General features: G+C 45.5%; 1 protein-coding gene across 3 annotated transcripts in view; it reads right to left on the bottom strand.

Annotated features, from left to right (window-relative positions):
* DPP6 (dipeptidyl peptidase like 6) overlaps positions 1-21,703 on the bottom strand; it is a 1,916,598-nt gene that overhangs the window by 259,985 nt on the left and 1,634,910 nt on the right. For all 3 annotated transcript variants that reach the window (XM_063921873.1, XM_063921871.1, XM_063921872.1), the window contains exon 7: positions 12,653-12,734. In XM_063921873.1, coding sequence (XP_063777943.1) covers positions 12,653-12,734 — 82 coding nt within the window. The remainder of the gene's footprint in view (positions 1-12,652; positions 12,735-21,703) is intronic.

The following is a 21,703-nucleotide window of genomic DNA, read 5'->3' as shown; positions in this document are numbered from 1 at the left end:
TGCTCATTGTACCCGTGCGACACGCGTGCGCATTGCGGTGCATACACATGCTCAGTTTTTCCGTTTTTTTTAGATGATCGCTACTCAGCGAACAACGGCAGCTAGCGATCAACTCGGAATGAGAGCCAGTGCCCTTAGAAATGATTTACAAATGATAGCAACTAGAATGAAAAAATATTTTATGAACTTCTGCAATTTGTAGCTACGTAGTAGTATCACACAAACCTGACTTAGAAAACTTCTCATGCCACAGCCCTAATTCCCAAATAGTTGCTGACCTGTGCTATACCTGTAGCCCAACAAGTAACCGTGTTAGAAGTACAGAAATATCTCCAGCTTTACAATATCATATTGTATTTTATTTTAAAATGAACCTGATTATATTTTAGACATACACTATATAGCATATTGAAACTAATCAAAAATGTCCCTTGGGCAATTTGGAAATGAAATGTGTTTTGCAATGCTTGTTACATATGCCCACTGGCTTTTTTATGTTGTCACAAGATAAAAATCACATAATCACTCAGCAGTCTGCTACAGATTTCTGTAATGACAGCATATTTTGTCAGCGAAATCTAAGACCTCTGAAAGGTCTTACAAAAGCAATGGAGCGATTTGTGAATTGAATATTATTATATTGATGGATTTGGCTGAACGAGTGCATTCAGATTTCTGAAAAAAATATTTAACAAAAATGGTGAATTTTTTTTTTTCCTTTCACCCTATTCAGTATATCAAGGGATTAACTGGTGCAAAGCATAGAGAAGCTATTTAACATGTACTGCTGCAAAGTAGGTCAGTGTTGCTGTGAGGTTTTTATTCAGTTAAAAGTAGAGATGAGCGCCGGAAATTTTTCGGGTTTTGTGTTTTGGTTTTGGGTTCGGTTCCGCGGCCGTGTTTTGGGTTCGACCGCGTTTTGGCAAAACCTCACCGAATTTTTTTTGTCGGATTCGGGTGTGTTTTGGATTCGGGTGTTTTTTTCAAAAAACCCTAAAAAACAGCTTAAATCATAGAATTTGGGGGTCATTTTGATCCCAAAGTATTATTAACCTCAAAAACCATAATTTACACTCATTTTCAGTCTATTCTGAATACCTCACACCTCACAATATTATTTTTAGTCCTAAAATTTGCACCGAGGTCACTGTGTGAGTAAGATAGGAGTGGCACTGCAGTGTCACGCAGGATGGCCCTTCCAAAAAACCCTCCCCAAACAGCACATGACGCAAAGAAAAAAAGAGGCGCAATGAGGTAGCTGACTGTGTGAGTAAGATAAGCGACCCTAGTGGCCGACACAAACACCGGGCCCATCTAGGAGTGGCACTGCAGTGTCACGCAGGATGGCCCTTCCAAAAAACCCTCCCCAAACAGCACATGACGCAAAGAAAAAAAAAAGGCGCAATGAGGTAGCTGACTGTGTGAGTAAGATAAGCAACCCTAGTGGCCGACACAAACACCGGGCCCATCTAGGAGTGGCACTGCAGTGTCACGCAGGATGGCCCTTCCAAAAAACCCTCCCCAAACAGCACATGACGCAAAGAAAAAAAGAGGCGCAATGAGGTAGCTGACTGTGTGAGTAAGATAAGCGACCCTAGTGGCCGACACAAACACCGGGCCCATCTAGGAGTGGCACTGCAGTGTCACGCAGGATGGCCCTTCCAAAAAACCCTCCCCAAACAGCACATGACGCAAAGAAAAATAAAAGAAAAAAGAGGTGCAAGATGGAATTGTCCTTGGGCCCTCCCACCCACCCTTATGTTGTATAAACAGGACATGCACACTTTAACCAACCCATCATTTCAGTGACAGGGTCTGCCACACGACTGTGACTGATATGACGGGTTGGTTTGGACCCCCCCAAAAAAGAAGCAATTAATCTCTCCTTGCACAAACTGGCTCTACAGAGGCAAGATGTCCACCTCATCATCATCCTCCGATATATCACCGTGTACATCCCCCTCCTCACAGATTATCAATTCGTCCCCACTGGAATCCACCATCTCAGCTCCCTGTGTACTTTGTGGAGGCAATTGCTGCTGGTCAATGTCTCCGCGGAGGAATTGATTATAATTCATTTTAATGAACATCATCTTCTCCACATTTTCTGGATGTAACCTCGTACGCCGATTGCTGACAAGGTGAGCGGCGGCACTAAACACTCTTTCGGAGTACACACTTGTGGGAGGGCAACTTAGGTAGAATAAAGCCAGTTTGTGCAAGGGCCTCCAAATTGCCTCTTTTTCCTGCCAGTATAAGTACGGACTGTGTGACGTGCCTACTTGGATGCGGTCACTCATATAATCCTCCACCATTCTTTCAATGTTGAGAGAATCATATGCAGTGACAGTAGACGACATGTCCGTAATCGTTGTCAGGTCCTTCAGTCCGGACCAGATGTCAGCATCAGCAGTCGCTCCAGACTGCCCTGCATCACCGCCAGCGGGTGGGCTCGGAATTCTGAGCCTTTTCCTCGCACCCCCAGTTGCGGGAGAATGTGAAGGAGGAGATGTTGACAGGTCGCGTTCCGCTTGACTTGACAATTTTCTCACCAGCAGGTCTTTCAACCCCAGCAGACTTGTGTCTGCCGGAAAGAGAGATCCAAGGTAGGTTTTAAATCTAGGATCGAGCACGGTGGCCAAAATGTAGTGCTCTGATTTCAACAGATTGACCACCCGTGAATCCTTGTTAAGCGAATTAAGGGCTCCATCCACAAGTCCCACATGCCTAGCGGAATCGCTCCGTGTTAGCTCCTCCTTCAATGTCTCCAGCTTCTTCTGCAAAAGCCTGATGAGGGGAATGACCTGACTCAGGCTGGCAGTGTCTGAACTGACTTCACGTGTGGCAAGTTCAAAGGGCATCAGAACCTTGCACAACGTTGAAATCATTCTCCACTGCACTTGAGACAGGTGCATTCCACCTCCTATATCGTGCTCAATTGTATAGGCTTGAATGGCCTTTTGCTGCTCCTCCAACCTCTGAAGCATATAGAGGGTTGAATTCCACCTCGTTACCACTTCTTGCTTCAGATGATGGCAGGGCAGGTTCAGTAGTTTTTGGTGGTGCTCCAGTCTTCTGTACGTGGTGCCTGTACGCCGAAAGTGTCCCGCAATTCTTCTGGCCACCGACAGCATCTCTTGCACGCCCCTGTCGTTTTTAAAAAAATTCTGCACCACCAAATTCAAGGTATGTGCAAAACATGGGACGTGCTGGAATTTGCCCATATTTAATGCACACACAATATTGCTGGCGTTGTCCGATGCCACAAATCCACAGGAGAGTCCTATTGGGGTAAGCCATTCTGCGATGATCTTCCTCAGTTGCCGTAAGAGGTTTTTAGCTGTGTGCGTATTCTGGAAAGCGGTGATACAAAGCGTAGCCTGCCTAGGAAAGAGTTGGCGTTTGCGAGATGCTGCTACTGGTGCCGCCGCTGCTGTTCTTGCGGCGGGAGTCCATACATCTACCCAGTGGGCTGTCACAGTCATATAGTCCTGACCCTGCCCTGCTCCACTTGTCCACATGTCCGTGGTTAAGTGGACATTGGGTACAACTGCATTTTTTAGGACACTGGTGAGTCTTTTTCTGACGTCCGTGTACATTCTCGGTATCGCCTGCCTACAGAAGTGGAACCTAGATGGTATTTGGTAACGGGGGCACACTGCCTCAATAAATTGTCTAGTTCCCTGTGAACTAACGGCGGATACCGGACGCACGTCTAACACCAACATAGTTGTCAAGGCCTCAGTTATCCGCTTTGCAGCAGGATGACTGCTGTGATATTTCATCTTCCTCGCAAAGGACTGTTGGACAGTCAATTGCTTACTGGAAGTAGTACAAGTGGGCTTACGACTTCCCCCCTGGGATGACCATCGACTCCCAGCAGCAACAACAGCAGCGCCAGCAGCAGTAGGCGTTACACGCAAGGATGCATCGGAGGAATCCCAGGCAGGAGAGGACTCGTCAGAATTGCCAGTGACATGGCCTGCAGGACTATTGGCATTCCTGGGGAAGGAGGAAATTGACACTGAGGGAGTTGGTGGGGTGGTTTGCGTGAGCTTGGTTACAAGAGGAAGGGATTTACTGGTCAGTGGACTGCTTCCGCTGTCGCCCAAAGTTTTTGAACTTGTCACTGACTTATTATGAATGCGCTGCAGGTGACGTATAAGGGAGGATGTTCCGAGGTGGTTAACGTCCTTACCCCTACTTATTACAGCTTGACAAAGGGAACACACGGCTTGACAAATGTTGTCCGCATTTCTGGTGAAATACTTCCACACCGAAGAGCTGATTTTTTTGGTATTTTCACCAGGCATGTCAACGGCCATATTCCTCCCACGGACAACAGGTGTCTCCCCGGGTGCCTGACTTAAACAAACCACCTCACCATCAGAATCCTCCTGGTCAATTTCCTCCCCAGCGCCAGCAACACCCATATCCTCCTCATCCTGGTGTACTTCAACACTGACATCTTCAATCTGACTATCAGGAACTGGACTGCGGGTGCTCCTTCCAGCACTTGCAGGGGGCGTGCAAATGGTGGAAGGCGCATGCTCTTCACGTCCAGTGTTGGGAAGGTCAGGCATCGCAACTGACACAATTGGACTCTCCTTGTGGATTTGGGATTTCGAAGAACGCACAGTTCTTTGCGGTGCTTTTGCCAGCTTGAGTCTTTTCAGTTTTCTAGCGAGAGGCTGAGTGCTTCCATCCTCATGTGAAGCTGAACCACTAGCCATGAACATAGGCCAGGGCCTCAGCCGTTCCTTGCCACTCCGTGTGGTAAATGGCATATTGGCAAGTTTACGCTTCTCCTCCGACAATTTTATTTTAGGTTTTGGAGTCCTTTTTTTACTGATATTTGGTGTTTTGGATTTGACATGCTCTGTACTATGACATTGGGCATCGGCCTTGGCAGACGACGTTGCTGGCATTTCATCGTCTCGGCCATGACTAGTGGCAGCAGCTTCAGCACGAGGTGGAAGTGGATCTTGATCTTTCCCTAATTTTGGAACCTCAACATTTTTGTTCTCCATATTTTAATAGGCACAACTAAAAGGCACCTCAGGTAAACAATGGAGATGGATGGATACTAGTATACAATTATGGATGGACTGCCGAGTGCCGACACAGAGGTAGCTACAGCCGTGGACTATTGTACTGTACTGTGTCTGCTGCTAATATAGACTGGATGATAATGAGATGTAGTATGTATGTATAAAGAAGAAAGAAAAAAAAACCACGGGTAGGTGGTATACAATTATGGATGGACTGCCGAGTGCCGACACAGAGGTAGCTACAGCCGTGGACTACTGTACTGTGTCTGCTGCTAATATAGACTGGTTGATAAAGAGATGTAGTATGTATGTATAAAGAAGAAAGAAAAAAAAACCACGGGTAGGTGGTATACAATTATGGATGGACTGCCGAGTGCCGACACAGAGGTAGCTACAGCCGTGGACTACCGTACTGTGTCTGCTGCTAATATAGACTGGTTGATAATGAGATGTAGTATGTATAAAGAAGAAAGAAAAAAAAAACCACGGGTAGGTGGTATACAATTATGGACGGACTGCCGAGTGCCGACACAGAGGTAGCTACAGCCGTGGACTACCGTACTGTACTGTGTCTGCTGCTAATATAGACTGGATGATAGTGAGATGTAGTATGTATAAAGAAGAAAGAAAAAAAAACCACGGGTAGGTGGTATACAATTATGGACGGACTGCCGAGTGCCGACACAGAGGTAGCTACAGCCGTGGACTACCGTACTGTGTCTGCTGCTAATATAGACTGGTTGATAATGAGATGTAGTATGTATAAAGAAGAAAGAAAAAAAAAACCACGGGTAGGTGGTATACAATTATGGATGGACTGCCGAGTGCCGACACAGAGGTAGCTACAGCCGTGGACTACTGTACTGTGTCTGCTGCTAATATAGACTGGTTGATAAAGAGATGTAGTATGTATGTATAAAGAAGAAAGAAAAAAAACCACGGGTAGGTGGTATACAATTATGGACGGACTGCCGAGTGCCGACACAGAGGTAGCTACAGCCGTGGACTACCGTACTGTACTGTGTCTGCTGCTAATATAGACTGGTTGATAAAGAGATGTAGTATGTATGTATAAAGAAGAAAGAAAAAAAAACCACGGGTAGGTGGTATACAATTATGGATGGACTGCCGAGTGCCGACACAGAGGTAGCTACAGCCGTGGACTACTGTACTGTGTCTGCTGCTAATATAGACTGGTTGATAAAGAGATGTAGTATGTATGTATAAAGAAGAAAGAAAAAAAAACCACGGGTAGGTGGTATACAATTATGGACGGACTGCCGAGTGCCGACACAGAGGTAGCTACAGCCGTGGACTACCGTACTGTACTGTGTCTGCTGCTAATATAGACTGGTTGATAAAGAGATGTAGTATGTATGTATAAAGAAGAAAGAAAAAAAACCACGGGTAGGTGGTATACAATTATGGATGGACTGCCGAGTGCCGACACAGAGGTAGCTACAGCCGTGGACTACTGTACTGTGTCTGCTGCTAATATAGACTGGTTGATAAAGAGATGTAGTATGTATGTATAAAGAAGAAAGAAAAAAAAACCACGGGTAGGTGGTATACAATTATGGACGGACTGCCGAGTGCCGACACAGAGGTAGCTACAGCCGTGGACTACCATACTGTACTGTGTCTGCTGCTAATATAGACTGGTTGATAAAGAGATGTAGTATGTATGTATAAAGAAGAAAGAAAAAAAAACCACGGGTAGGTGGTATACAATTATGGATGGACTGCCGAGTGCCGACACAGAGGTAGCTACAGCCGTGGACTACTGTACTGTGTCTGCTGCTAATATAGACTGGTTGATAAAGAGATGTAGTATGTATGTATAAAGAAGAAAGAAAAAAAAACCACGGGTAGGTGGTATACAATTATGGATGGACTGCCGAGTGCCGACACAGAGGTAGCTACAGCCGTGGACTACTGTACTGTGTCTGCTGCTAATATAGACTGGTTGATAAAGAGATGTAGTATGTATGTATAAAGAAGAAAGAAAAAAAAACCACGGGTAGGTGGTATACAATTATGGATGGACTGCCGAGTGCCGACACAGAGGTAGCTACAGCCGTGAACTACCGTACTGTGTCTGCTGCGACTGGATGATAAATAATGATATAAAAAATATATATATATCACTACTGCAGCCGGACAGGTATATTTTATATAATGACGGACCTGCTGGACACTGTCTGTCAGCAGAATGAGTTTTTTATAGAATAAAAAAAAAAACACCACACAAGTCACACGACGAGTGTTTAACTTTTTCAGGCAATCACAATATAGTATACTACTAACTATACTGGTGGTCAGTGTGGTCAGGTCACTGGTCAGTCACACTGGCAGTGGCACTCCTGCAGCAAAAGTGTGCACTGTTTAATTTTAATAATATGTACTCCTGGCTCCTGCTATAACCTATAACTGGCACTGCTCCCCAGTCTCCCCCACAATTATAAGCTGTGTGAGCACAGTCAGATATATACATAGATGATGCAGCACACTGGGCTGAGCAGTGCACACAGATATGGTATGTGACTGAGTCACTGTGTATCGTTTTTTTCAGGCAGAGAACGGATTATATTAAATAAAACTGCACTGTCTGGTGGTCACTGTGGTCAGTCACTACTAAACTCTGCACTCTCTACAGTACTCCTAAGCTCCAGTAAATCAAGTGTCTCTGTCTCAAATCAATCTCACTCTCTCTCTTCTAATCTAAATGGAGAGGACGCCAGCCACGTCCTCTCCCTATCAATCTCAATGCACGTGTGAAAATGGCGGCGACGCGCGGCTCCTTATATAGAATCCGAGTCTCGCGAGAATCCGACAGCGTCATGATGACGTTCGGGCGCGCTCGGGTTAACCGAGCAAGGCGGGAAGATCCGAGTCGCTCGGACCCGTGAAAAAAAACATGAAGTTCGGGCGGGTTCGGATTCCGAGGAACCGAACCCGCTCATCTCTAGTTAAAAGTAAGATAGGACTTAGGCCCTGATTCATGTTTGTAAGTAAAACAAAAAAAGTAATGCTGCTTTCATATCGCAAAACCTGCTTTTGAAACGGTTCTTTTAAACGGTTCTTAAAACGGGTCTGAGCAGTTAAACCCCCTTCACATCGCATGTTGTAACCAGTATATTACCATTTCATTACCGTTTTGGTACCTTTCACACTGAACCCGTTTCACCCATACAAAACAGTGGTTGTCATTTTAAATGTTTATTTCCTGCTTCTGCCTGGTGAGATCACACATGGAGACAGCCTATCACCTTCTGGGGCTTGCAAATACCGTTTCAGACCCTTTCACACTGCACAATTAAATGGGTCTGAAACGGGTAGGACCCTGCTTTTTTACCGTTTCAAAATACCGGTATTTTGTAAACGGTAAATTGAAGGTGACCCTTTCACATCGCAGCTCGAACCGTTTAGGAAGCCAGTAAAAACGGCAAATTACTGGGTACAAGCTGCGGTGTGAAAGGGGTATAAGTAACTTTGGGGGTCATTCCGAGTTGATCGCTCGCTAGCAGTTTTTAGCAGCCATGCAAATGCTATGCCGCCGCCCACTGGGGGTGTATTTTAGCTTAGCAGAAGTGCGAACGGTTGTATCGCAGAGCGGCTTTTTTTGTGTAGATTCAGAGTGGCTCAAAACCTACTCAGCGTTTGCGATCACTTCAGATTATTCAGTTCTGGATTTGACGTCACAAACCCGCCCAGCGTTCGCCCAGCCATGCCTGCGTTTTTCCTGGCACGCCTGCGTTTTTCCACGCACTCCCTGAAAACGGTCAGTTGCCACCCAGAAACGCCCCCTTCATGTCAATCACTCTGCGGCAACCAGTGCTACTAAAATGTATCGCTAGACCCTGTGCAAAACTACATTGTTCATTGTGCCCGTACGTCGCGCGTGCGAATTGCGCCGCATGCGCAGAACTGCCATTTTTTAGCATGATCGCTGCGCTGTGAACAAATGCAGCTAGCGATCAACTCGGAATGACCCCCCTTGTGTCTGGAACAAATCAAGTTGCCATGCAAGGGGAGCAAATACATTTATATTGTTTCTGTGTATGGTAAATACTGGCTGCTTTTGCATGTAGCCCACCAATGTTAGCTTTATTTTTACACTGCAATTTAGATTTCAGTTTGGACACACCCAACCCACATCTAAATCTCTCTGCACATCTTACATTTCCCCCACCATGGTTTTGCCCAGTTGCTTGCTTTTTTGCTTTACTTACAAACATGAACTAGGCCTTTACTGCGTAACTTATATATGTAGAAGTAGAATGTGAGGATAATAAAAATTGTTGCCAGTGAAACGTTCTCCCCACATGCTGATGGTGCAAGTAATAATTACTTCTCCAGGCAGCAAGGCTTTGCAACAATGGTATACAGCATTGATTACCACTAGTTAATGGGAGGGTATACTGGCAGTACAGCTTATTTTACTTACGTTCTCCTTTAGCATATATATTTTTTTCATGAAATGTATATTTTTTAGCATGTTGTTCAATTACGTAACTTTAAAACAAGAATGTTCTATGCACAGTGGCGGACCTCTATTTGTTTATCTCCCATCTTCTCATCTTATTGTTATTCATTTGAAAGACATTAACATCTACATAAAAGCACTTTGCTAGCCGTCCCTTTTTCTACCTTGATCAATAGCCCTGAGATGTACTACATAAATGGATTGATTATTTTAAGTGCTGCAGATTTTTTATTTAGAGGCCTTTATGTGTCATATAGATGTATTTCTCAATTTAGGTAGAAAAGATTGACGGCATCGTAGTCAACTGCAGGTGTCTGTCTGGCATGACGAGAAGGTTTTCATCAACATAAATACACAAGTAACAGAGGAGGAAGGAAGGAAGGTCATTTAGAAAATCTGGTTGGCACCAGTAACGCCAGATTCACAACACAAAGCATGGTATTTCTCAGTAGGCTTCAGATTTATCTACAGTATGTAACAAAAGCGTGACTACAGCTGTGCTAGACCATGCAATTGATATGGAGCACATCCGCATATGGGTCAGTTAGAAAGAAACATACGTCGACCTAGTGCATGTCGACCTAATGTCCATGTCAACCTTCAGTGGTCGACCTAATGACTGTCGACCTAAGTTGTGTCGACCTAACGACCCATACCCGTTTGTGGCTTGCCACTTGCCTCTAGCAGCCCTTAATTACTCAGATAAACAGACAAATCTTTGTTTGGCGGCTCCAGAGCTGGGGCTGCAGCGCAATCCAAATTTCAAATAGGGAAGCCACACCAACTGCCTGTGAGTCAGTTTGGGATGACAGTTGGTGGCAGTTGGTGTGGTTACCCTATTTGAAATTTGCACGAGATACAGAATCATAATAAAAAGGTGACTAGTTCAAGTAATTTTAAAAACATTGGGGCAGATCTATTAAGCCTGGAGAAGTGATAAAGTAGTGATAAGTGCAAGGTGATAACACACCAGCCAATCAGCTCCAATATGTACTTTTACAGTTAGGAGCTGATTGGCTGGTGCGTTATCACCTTCCACTTATCACTGCTTTATCACTTCTTAATCACTTCTCCAGGCTTAATACATCTACCCCATTCTTTTAAGAACTCCTTAATATGATTTATACAGGACATACACTATACAATTACCTGGCAGATAATCTGTGGTTGGAATGAAACATGTTATATCTGCCCCACCTGCAGTGCACATGGATTTGCCCAATAGAGAAAGATTTAGCTGCTGCGATCAGGTCTGAATTAGGCCCGGAGTTAGCTAGTAGACAATCTCTGAAAAACTTAAATATTTGTAGCTTGTATATATGGATGATAGCTATTTATTGAAAGTTGTGGTATGTTAGTAAATGCTGAACAGATCTGTGATATAAATAGCAATGCAACTTAATTTTGCCAAAATCATGTGAAAATGTATATTTTTGCAGGATTTATGGCTTAAAAAAATATCCTCCTTAAGCTGAAAAGCCCTTTTTCTATGCAGGATGGTTACGTAGGTTCAGAGCACCTGAGCTTCGGTAACAAATGACTATATCAATAGGTAGCATTGATCACTAGACAAGTCACTTGCTAATGATTCCCCATAATGATCCCAGTAGTTGGACATAATATATATGGCTGTGTTAAAAGTCCCGCTGTCAATGTTCTTCAATATGTGAATTCCCATTAAATTGTGTAGCTAAATAGTGTGTATCTAAGAGAAATACATTGTGTTTACTGTACATCCAACTACTGTAGAAGGTTTTGATTGTAACATGCATATGTTTTATCCCATTTACATTTAAAAAAGAAATATGATTTGTATTACTTATTTTATTTATTCCATGTATTCACTATAATATGTAAGTTGCATATTGGTGGCAGCACCACCTTTTGTTGTTCCAGTTGTTGTAAACGTGCTCCAATATATATTTTGTAGAGCTGTTCTTATTTCATGCTGAAAGGAAGCTTTCATCCGAGGCATAGCTGCTTTCTTCAACATAATTCAACAATTCTGCTGCAGCAAAGCTAACAGGCCCCTCCCCTCATGCCGCCCCCTTCATTCTGATTCCCAACCTACTGTACCAATTTTGGAATGGATGGACAAGGTTCAGTCATTGTTATTAAACATTCTGCTGCCTTGTTAATAAACAGCATTTAAACATTTGCATAGTTCTGCAATATTTAAATGTAACGAATACATTTTAAGGAAACTGAGATTGTTAAAAACTATCTTACAGGTGGCCGAGTTTAGTACCTGTACTTACTGACACCATATTCATGCATTGTACCAACATTTATAATGTAAGTCAAATGCATGAAAATGGGTCTGAAAATATAACTCTTTGGGGCAGATGTGATAAGTGCAAGGTGATAACGAACCTGCCAATCATTACGGATTTGAAAAATGACAGTTAGGAGCTGATTGGCTGGTGCGTTATAATTTTGCACTTATCACTGCTTTATCACTTCTCCAGGCTTAATACATCTGCCCCATTGCTTCCAGTGACCCCATACCCACATGCAATGTTACAATGGTGGCTTTGCTGCAGAGTTGCAGTTATCTAAATACTGCTAGCAGCAGTGGCGGCTCCAGAGGTGTGGCTCAAATAGGGGAGCTACACCAACTGCCAGTGAGTCAGTTTAGGATGACAGTTGGTGGCAGTTGTTGTGGCTCCCCTATTTAAACTTTGGACTCCGCTGCAACCCCACTTCTGGCCGCCACTGGCTAGCAGTGATTTCCATAGACACCCCGAATGCCAATACAAATGCAAGTTGGCAACCGTAAAAGTGTAACTGGTGTTTGAACTTACTTTTTTTAAGCACAAATCAAAATGGCAGTTAGTAAAACATCTAAAAATAAAATGGGGAGAAATACAAACAAAATAAAGAGTGATGCAGATTCACCAAATGGGTTTCAGGTTCACTGGATGTCTCTATTGCAAGAAATGGTGTCATTCATAGTTATACTGAAGCTGATTTTCTTGTTTTCCTTCATCTTTCTTTCAGCACATTTATATAAGGTTTACCTTGATGAAATGGGTTTTTCTCATACTCAATTGCTACTTAACTGCAAGAACCGCCATATTGTATATAAAGGTCTACATAGTATATAATGACTTACCAGTTGTTGGCCCTTTGGACCCCATCCAGCATACTGCAGATATGCCTTCTCTACCTCAGGTGGGTTTAAATCAGTCAGTTTACTGTAAGAAAAAATATATAATTAAAACAGGTTTTTGGTCTTTCTTATCTAAATCTATAAATGTGTATACACATGTACTTTACTATTGCAGTCAATTCTGTTTAACTTGATTAATTCTGTTTTACAACATAACATATAAAATGTATTATACTTTATATTATATATTATAATATATGAAATGTAATATATTAAAATATAAAATATACTATAAAATAAAATATGTATACTATATTAGTTATACATATAAATATATAAGTATCTCCCTGTCCCAGGAGGACATATGCATAGTAAGAACATTAATCCATGGAGCATATTTTCTGCAACTCTAGGTAAGAATTGTAAATGTTATGTTATAGTTTTTGTGTCTTCAACTGTTTCTTTTTTAACTGTTTTATCTAAGTATCAGCAGGTGCTTATAAGCCCTTCAGTCAGTGTCAGACTGGGGCATGTAGGGCCCTCCGGGGAAATGCAGTGGTAGGGGTCCATGTTAGGGGTGTGGCCAGTCTGCAGAGGGGTGTGGCCTGCCACCTCATTGGTTTGACTAACCATTAGAGAGTGCAACGTGCGGGCCACTTCATAAATATATACAGTAAATTCAGCTGCTGCATGCATGATAATGTACCAGATTAATAACAGATTAATAACAGCAATGCACTGTAGAAAATACACCATAGTCCAGTATATGGTAACGTATGTATATTAGAGATGAGCGCCGGAAATTTTTCGGGTTTTGTGTTTTGGTTTTGGGTTCGGTTCCGCGGCCGTGTTTTAGGTTCGACCGCGTTTTGGCAAAACCTCACCGAATTTTTTTTGTCGGATTCGGGTGTGTTTTGGATTCGGGTGTTTTTTTCCAAAAAACCTAAAAAACAGCTTAAATCATAGAATTTGGCGGTCATTTTGATCCCAAAGTATTATTAACCTCAAAAACCATAATTTCCACTCATTTTCAGTCTATTCTGAATACCTCACACCTCACAATATTATTTTTAGTCCTAAAATTTGCACCGATGTCGCTGTGTGAGTAAGATAAGCGACCCTAGTGGCCGACACAAACACCGGGCCCATCTAGGAGTGGCACTGCAGTGTCACGCAGGATGGCCCTTCCAAAAAACCCTCCCCAAACAGCACATGACGCAAAGAAAAAAAGAGGCGCAATGAGGTAGCTGTGTGAGTAAGATTAGCGACCCTAGTGGCCGACACAAACACCGGGCCCATCTAGGAGTGGCACTGCAGTGTCACGCAGGATGTCCCTTCCAAAAAACCCTCCCCAAACAGCACATGACGCAAAGAAAAAAAGAGGCGCAATGAGGTAGCTGTGTGAGTAAGATAAGCGACCCTAGTGGCCGACACAAACACCGGGCCCATCTAGGAGTGTCACTGCAGTGTCACGCAGGATGTCCCTTCCAAAAAACCCTCCCCAAACAGCACATGACGCAAAGAAAAAAAGAGGCGCAATGAGGTAGCTGTGTGAGTAAGATAAGCGACCCTAGTGGCCGACACAAACACCGGGCCCATCTAGGAGTGGCACTGCAGTGTCACGCAGGATGTCCCTTCCAAAAAACCCTCCCCAAACAGCACATGACGCAAAGAAAAAGAAAAGAAAAAAGAGGTGCAAGATGGAATTGTCCTTGGGCCCTCCCACCCACCCTTATGTTGTATAAACAAAACAGGACATGCACACTTTAACCAACCCATCATTTCAGTGACAGGGTCTGCCACACGACTGTGACTGATATGACGGGTTGGTTTGGACCCCCCCCAAAAAAGAAGCAATTAATCTCTCCTTGCACAAACTGGCTCTACAGAGGCGAGATGTCCACCTCATCATCACCCTCCGATATATCACCGTGTACATCCCCCTCCTCACAGATTATCAATTCGTCCCCACTGGAATCCACCATCTCAGCTCCCTGTGTACTTTGTGGAGGCAATTGCTGCTGGTCAATGTCTCCGCGGAGGAATTGATTATAATTCATTTTAATGAACATCATCTTCTCCACATTTTCTGGATGTAACCTCGTACGCCGATTGCTGACAAGGTGAGCGGCGGCACTAAACACTCTTTCGGAGTACACACTTGTGGGAGGGCAACTTAGGTAGAATAAAGCCAGTTTGTGCAAGGGTCTCCAAATTGCCTCTTTTTCCTGCCAGTATAAGTACGGACTGTGTGACGTGCCTACTTGGATGCGGTCACTCATATAATCCTCCACCATTCTATCAATGTTGAGAGAATCATATGCAGTGACAGTAGACGACATGTCCGTAATCGTTGTCAGGTCCTTCAGTCCGGACCAGATGTCAGCATCAGCAGTCGCTCCAGACTGCCCTGCATCACCGCCAGCGGGTGGGCTCGGAATTCTGAGCCTTTTCCTCGCACCCCCAGTTGCGGGAGAATGTGAAGGAGGAGATGTTGACAGGTCGCGTTCCGCTTGACTTGACAATTTTCTCACCAGCAGGTCTTTCAACCCCAGCAGACTTGTGTCTGCCGGAAAGAGAGATCCAAGGTAGGCTTTAAATCTAGGATCGAGCACGGTGGCTAAAATGTAGTGCTCTGATTTCAACAGATTGACCACCCGTGAATCCTTGTTAAGCGAATTAAGGGCTCCATCCACAAGTCCCACATGCCTAGCGGAATCGCTCCGTGTTAGCTCCTCCTTCAATGTCTCCAGCTTCTTCTGCAAAAGCCTGATGAGGGGAATGACCTGACTCAGGCTGGCAGTGTCTGAACTGACTTCACGTGTGGCAAGTTCAAAGGGCATCAGAACCTTGCACAACGTTGAAATCATTCTCCACTGCGCTTGAGACAGGTGCATTCCACCTACTATATCGTGCTCAATTGTATAGGCTTGAATGGCCTTTTGCTGCTCCTCCAACCTCTGAAGCATATAGAGGGTTGAATTCCACCTCGTTACCACTTCTTGCTTCAGATGATGGCAGGGCAGGTTCAGTAGTTTTTGGTGGTGCTCCAGTCTTCTGTACGTGGTGCCTGTACGCCGAAAGTGTCCCGCAATTCTTCTGGCCACCGACAGCATCTCTTGCACGCCCCTGTCGTTTTTTAAAAAATTCTGCACCACCAAATTCAAGGTATGTGCAAAACATGGGACGTGCTGGAATTTGCCCATATTTAATGCACACACAATATTGCTGGCGTTGTCCGATGCCACAAATCCACAGAAGAGTCCAATTGGGGTAAGCCATTCCGCGATGATCTTCCTCAGTTGCCGTAAGAGGTTTTCAGCTGTGTGCGTATTCTGGAAAGCGGTGATACAAAGCGTAGCCTGCCTAGGAAAGAGTTGGCGTTTGCGAGATGCTGCTACTGGTGCCGCCGCTGCTGTTCTTGCGGCGGGAGTCCATACATCTACCCAGTGGGCTGTCACAGTCATATAGTCCTGACCCTGCCCTGCTCCACTTGTCCACATGTCCGTGGTTAAGTGGACATTGGGTACAACTGCATTTTTTAGGACACTGGTGAGTCTTTTTCTGACGTCCGTGTACATTCTCGGTATCGCCTGCCTAGAGAAGTGGAACCTAGATGGTATTTGGTAACGGGGGCACACTGCCTCAATAAATTGTCTAGTTCCCTGTGAACTAACGGCGGATACCGGACGCACGTCTAACACCAGCATAGTTGTCAAGGCCTCAGTTATCCGCTTTGCAGCAGGATGACTGCTGTGATATTTCATCTTCCTCGCAAAGGACTGTTGAACGGTCAATTGCTTACTGGAAGTAGTACAAGTGGGCTTACGACTTCCCCTCTGGGATGACCATCGACTCCCAGCAGCAACAACAGCAGCGCCAGCAGCAGTAGGCGTTACACGCAAGGATGCATCGGAGGAATCCCAGGCAGGAGAGGGCTCGTCAGAATTGCCAGTGACATTGCCTGCAGGACTATTGGCATTCCTGGGGAAGGAGGAAATTGACACTGAGGGAGTTGGTGGGGTGGTTTGCGTGAGCTTGGTTACAAGAGGAAGGGATTTACTGGTCAGTGGACTGCTTCCGCTGTCACCCAAAGTTTTTGAACTTGTCACTGACTTATTATGAATGCGCTGCAGGTGACGTATAAGGGAGGATGTTCCGAGGTGGTTAACGTCCTTACCCCTACTTATTACAGCTTGACAAAGGGAACACACGGCTTGACACCTGTTGTCCGCATTTCTGGTGAAATACTTCCACACCGAAGAGCTGATTTTTTTGGTATTTTCACCAGGCATGTCAACGGCCATATTCCTACCACGGACAACAGGTGTCTCCCCGGGTGCCTGACTTAAACAAACCACCTCACCATCAGAATCCTCCTGGTCAATTTCCTCCCCAGCGCCAGCGACACCCATATCCTCCTCATCCTGGTGTACTTCAACACTGACATCTTCAATCTGACTATCAGGAACTGGACTGCGGGTGCTCCTTCCATCACTTGCAGGGGGCGTGCAAATGGTGGAAGGCGCATGCTCTTCACGTCCAGTGTTGGGAAGGTCAGGCATCGCAACCGACACAATTGGAGTCGGACTCTCCTTGTGGATTTGGGATTTCGAAGAACGCACAGTTCTTTGCGGTGCTACTGCTTTTGCCAGCTTTAGTCTTTTCATTTTTCTAGCGAGAGGCTGAGTGCTTCCATCCTCATGTGAAGCTGAACCACTAGCCATGAACATAGGCCAGGGCCTCAGCCGTTCCTTGCCACTCCGTGTGGTAAATGGCATATTGGCAAGTTTACGCTTCTCCTCCGACAATTTTATTTTAGGTTTTGGAGTCCTTTTTTTACTGATATTTGGTGTTTTGGATTTGACATGCTCTGTACTATGACATTGGGCATCGGCCTTGGCAGACGACGTTGCTGGCATTTCATCGTCTCGGCCATGACTAGTGGCAGCAGCTTCAGCACGAGGTGGAAGTGGATCTTGATCTTTCCCTAATTTTGGAACCTCAACATTTTTGTTCTCCATATTTTAATAGGCACAACTAAAAGGCACCTCAGGTAAACAATGGAGATGGATGGATTGGATACTAGTATACAATTATGGACGGGCTGCCGAGTGCCGACACAGAGGTAGCCACAGCCGTGAACTACCGCACTGTACTGTGTCTGCTGCTAATATATAGACTGGTTGATAAAGAGATAGTATACTCGTAACTAGTATGTATGTATAAAGAAAGAAAAAAAAACCACGGTTAGGTGGTATATACAATTATGGACGGGCTGCCGAGTGCCGACACAGAGGTAGCCACAGCCGTGAACTACCGCACTGTACTGTGTCTGCTGCTAATATATAGACTGGTTGATAAAGAGATAGTATACTCGTAACTAGTATGTATGTATAAAGAAAGAAAAAAAACCACGGTTAGGTGGTATATACAATTATGGACGGGCTGCCGAGTGCCGACACAGAGGTAGCCACAGCCGTGAACTACCGCACTGTACTGTGTCTGCTGCTAATATATAGACTGGTTGATAAAGAGATAGTATACTCGTAACTAGTATGTATGTATAAAGAAAGAAAAAAAAACCACGGTTAGGTGGTATATACAATTATGGACGGGCTGCCGAGTGCCGACACAGAGGTAGCCACAGCCGTGAACTACCGCACTGTACTGTGTCTGCTGCTAATATATAGACTGGTTGATAAAGAGATAGTATACTCGTAACTAGTATGTATGTATAAAGAAAGAAAAAAAAACCACGGTTAGGTGGTATATACAATTATGGACGGGCTGCTGAGTGCCGACACAGAGGTAGCCACAGCCGTGAACTACCGCACTGTACTGTGTCTGCTGCTAATATAGACTGGTTGATAAAGAGATAGTATACTCGTAACTAGTATGACTATAAAGAAAGAAAAAAAAACCACGGTTAGGTGGTATATACAATTATGGACGGGCTGCCGAGTGCCGACACAGAGGTAGCCACAGCCGTGAACTACCGCACTGTACTGTGTCTGCTGCTAATATATAGACTGGTTGATAAAGAGATAGTATACTCGTAACTAGTATGTATGTATAAAGAAAGAAAAAAAAACCACGGTTAGGTGGTATATACAATTATGGACGGGCTGCCGAGTGCCGACACAGAGGTAGCCACAGCCGTGAACTACCGCACTGTACTGTGTCTGCTGCTAATATAGACTGGTTGATAAAGAGATAGTATACTCGTAACTAGTATGACTATAAAGAAAGAAAAAAAAACCACGGTTAGGTGGTATATACAATTATGGACGGGCTGCCGAGTGCCGACACAGAGGTAGCCACAGCCGTGAACTACCGCACTGTACTGTGTCTGCTGCTAATATATAGACTGGTTGATAAAGAGATAGTATACTCGTAACTAGTATGTATGTATAAAGAAAGAAAAAAAAACCACGGTTAGGTGGTATATACAATTATGGACGGGCTGCCGAGTGCCGACACAGAGGTAGCCACAGCCGTGAACTACCGCACTGTACTGTGTCTGCTGCTAATATAGACTGGTTGATAAAGAGATAGTATACTCGTAACTAGTATGTATGTATAAAGAAAGAAAAAAAAACCACGGTTAGGTGGTATATACAATTATGGACGGGCTGCCGAGTGCCGACACAGAGGTAGCCACAGCCGTGAACTACCGCACTGTACTGTGTCTGCTGCTAATATATAGACTAGTTGATAAAGAGATAGTATACTCGTAACTAGTATGTATGTATAAAGAAAGAAAAAAAAACCACGGTTAGGTGGTATATACAATTATGGACGGGCTGCCGAGTGCCGACACAGAGGTAGCCACAGCCGTGAACTACCGCACTGTACTGTGTCTGCTGCTAATATATAGACTGGTTGATAAAGAGATAGTATACTCGTAACTAGTATGTATGTATAAAGAAAGAAAAAAAAACCACGGTTAGGTGGTATATACAATTATGGACGGGCTGCCGAGTGCCGACACAGAGGTAGCCACAGCCGTGAACTACCGCACTGTACTGTGTCTGCTGCTAATATAGACTGGTTGATAAAGAGATAGTATACTCGTAACTAGTATGTATGTATAAAGAAAGAAAAAAAAACCACGGTTAGGTGGTATATACAATTATGGACGGGCTGCCGAGTGCCGACACAGAGGTAGCCACAGCCGTGAACTACCGCACTGTACTGTGTCTGCTGCTAATATAGACTGGTTGATAAAGAGATAGTATACTCGTAACTAGTATGACTATAAAGAAAGAAAAAAAAACCACGGTTAGGTGGTATATACAATTATGGACGGGCTGCCGAGTGCCGACACAGAGGTAGCCACAGCCGTGAACTACCGCACTGTACTGTGTCTGCTGCTAATATAGACTGGTTGATAAAGAGATAGTATACTACTAATATTATATATACTGGTGGTCAGGTCACTGGTCACTAGTCACACTGGCAGTGGCACTCCTGCAGCAAAAGTGTGCACTGTTTAATTTTAATATAATATTATGTACTCCTGGCAGGGGCGGAACTACTGGCGGGGCAGGCAGTGCATTGCACTGGGGCCCCGCCGCACTCAGGGGCCCACAGCCGCCGGCCGGCATTTAGAACAGATTGACATGCGGACGAGAGTCCGCATGTCAATCTGCGTTCTCCTCTCCCTCCTTGCTGCTCCCCTGCTCCCCCGGCCCCCCCCTATGTGTTGGAGGGACACGAGCGCATCGCGCGTCTCTCTGTGTCCCTCCTGGCTCTCCCCCGGCCGCTCTAAGGAAGCATGTGCCGTTCGTGAGCTCTGATTGGCTCACGAACGGCACATGCTTCATTAGACCAGCGGGGGAGAGCCAGGAGGGACACAGGAGAGACGCGCGATGCGCTCGTGTCCCTCCAACACATAGGGGGGGGAGGGGGGACCGGGGGAGCAGGCACTGGGGGGACAGATCTGGCACTGGGGACATATACCTGGCACTGGGGGGACAGATCTGGCACTGGGGACATATACCTGGCACTGGGGGGACAGATCTGGCACTGGGGACATATACCTGGCACTGGGGGGACAGATCTGGCACTGGGGACATATACCTGGCACTGGGGGGACAGATCTGGCACTGGGGACATATACCTGGCACTGGGGGGACAGATCTGGCACTGGGGACAGATCTGGCACTGGGGACATATACCTGGCACTGGGGACATATACCTTGCACTGGGGGGGCATATACCTGGCACTGGGGGGGAATATCTGGCACTGTGGGAGAATATCTGGCACTGGGGGGGCATATACCTGGCACTGGGAGCATATAACTGGCACTGGGGGAGCATGTACCTGGCACTGGGGGCATATACCTGGCACTGGGGGCATATACCTGGCACTGGGGGGGAATATCTGGCACTGTGGGAGAATATCTGGCACTGGGGGGGCATATACCTGGCACTGGGAGCATATAACTGGCACTGGGGGAGCATGTACCTGGCACTGGGGGCATATACCTGGCACTGGGGGCATATACCTGGCACTGGGGGGGAATATCTGGCACTGTGGGAGAATATCTGGCACTGGGGGGGCATATACCCGGCACTGGGGGCATATACCTGGCACTGGGGGGGAATATCTGGCACTGGGGGCATATACCTGGCACTGGGGGGGAATATCTGGCACTGTGGGAGAATATCTGGCACTGGGGGGGCATATACCCGGCACTGGGGGCATATACCTGGCACTGGGGGGGAAGCAGGCACTGGGGGGGAATATCTGGCACTGGGGGCATATACCTGGCACTGGGGGCATATAACTGGCACTGGGGGGGCATGTACCTGGCACTGGGGGCATATACCTGGCACTGGGGGGGAATATCTGGCACTGTGGGAGAATATCTGGCACTGGGTGCATATACCTGGCACTGTGGGGGAATATCTGGCACTGGGAGCATATGTGGCACTGGGAGCACGGCCCTAGCAACAAGCACTACCCACTAGCAACGAGCATGACACCCAGTGCATGAAACCCCTGGCAACGAGCATGACATCCTGGCACTGTGCATGGAACCAAGT

The sequence above is a fragment of the Pseudophryne corroboree genome, chromosome 5 (genome assembly GCF_028390025.1).
Source record: "Pseudophryne corroboree isolate aPseCor3 chromosome 5, aPseCor3.hap2, whole genome shotgun sequence".
Taxonomy (NCBI): domain Eukaryota; kingdom Metazoa; phylum Chordata; class Amphibia; order Anura; family Myobatrachidae; genus Pseudophryne; species Pseudophryne corroboree.
This window is presented reverse-complemented; position numbering and strand designations above follow the sequence as displayed.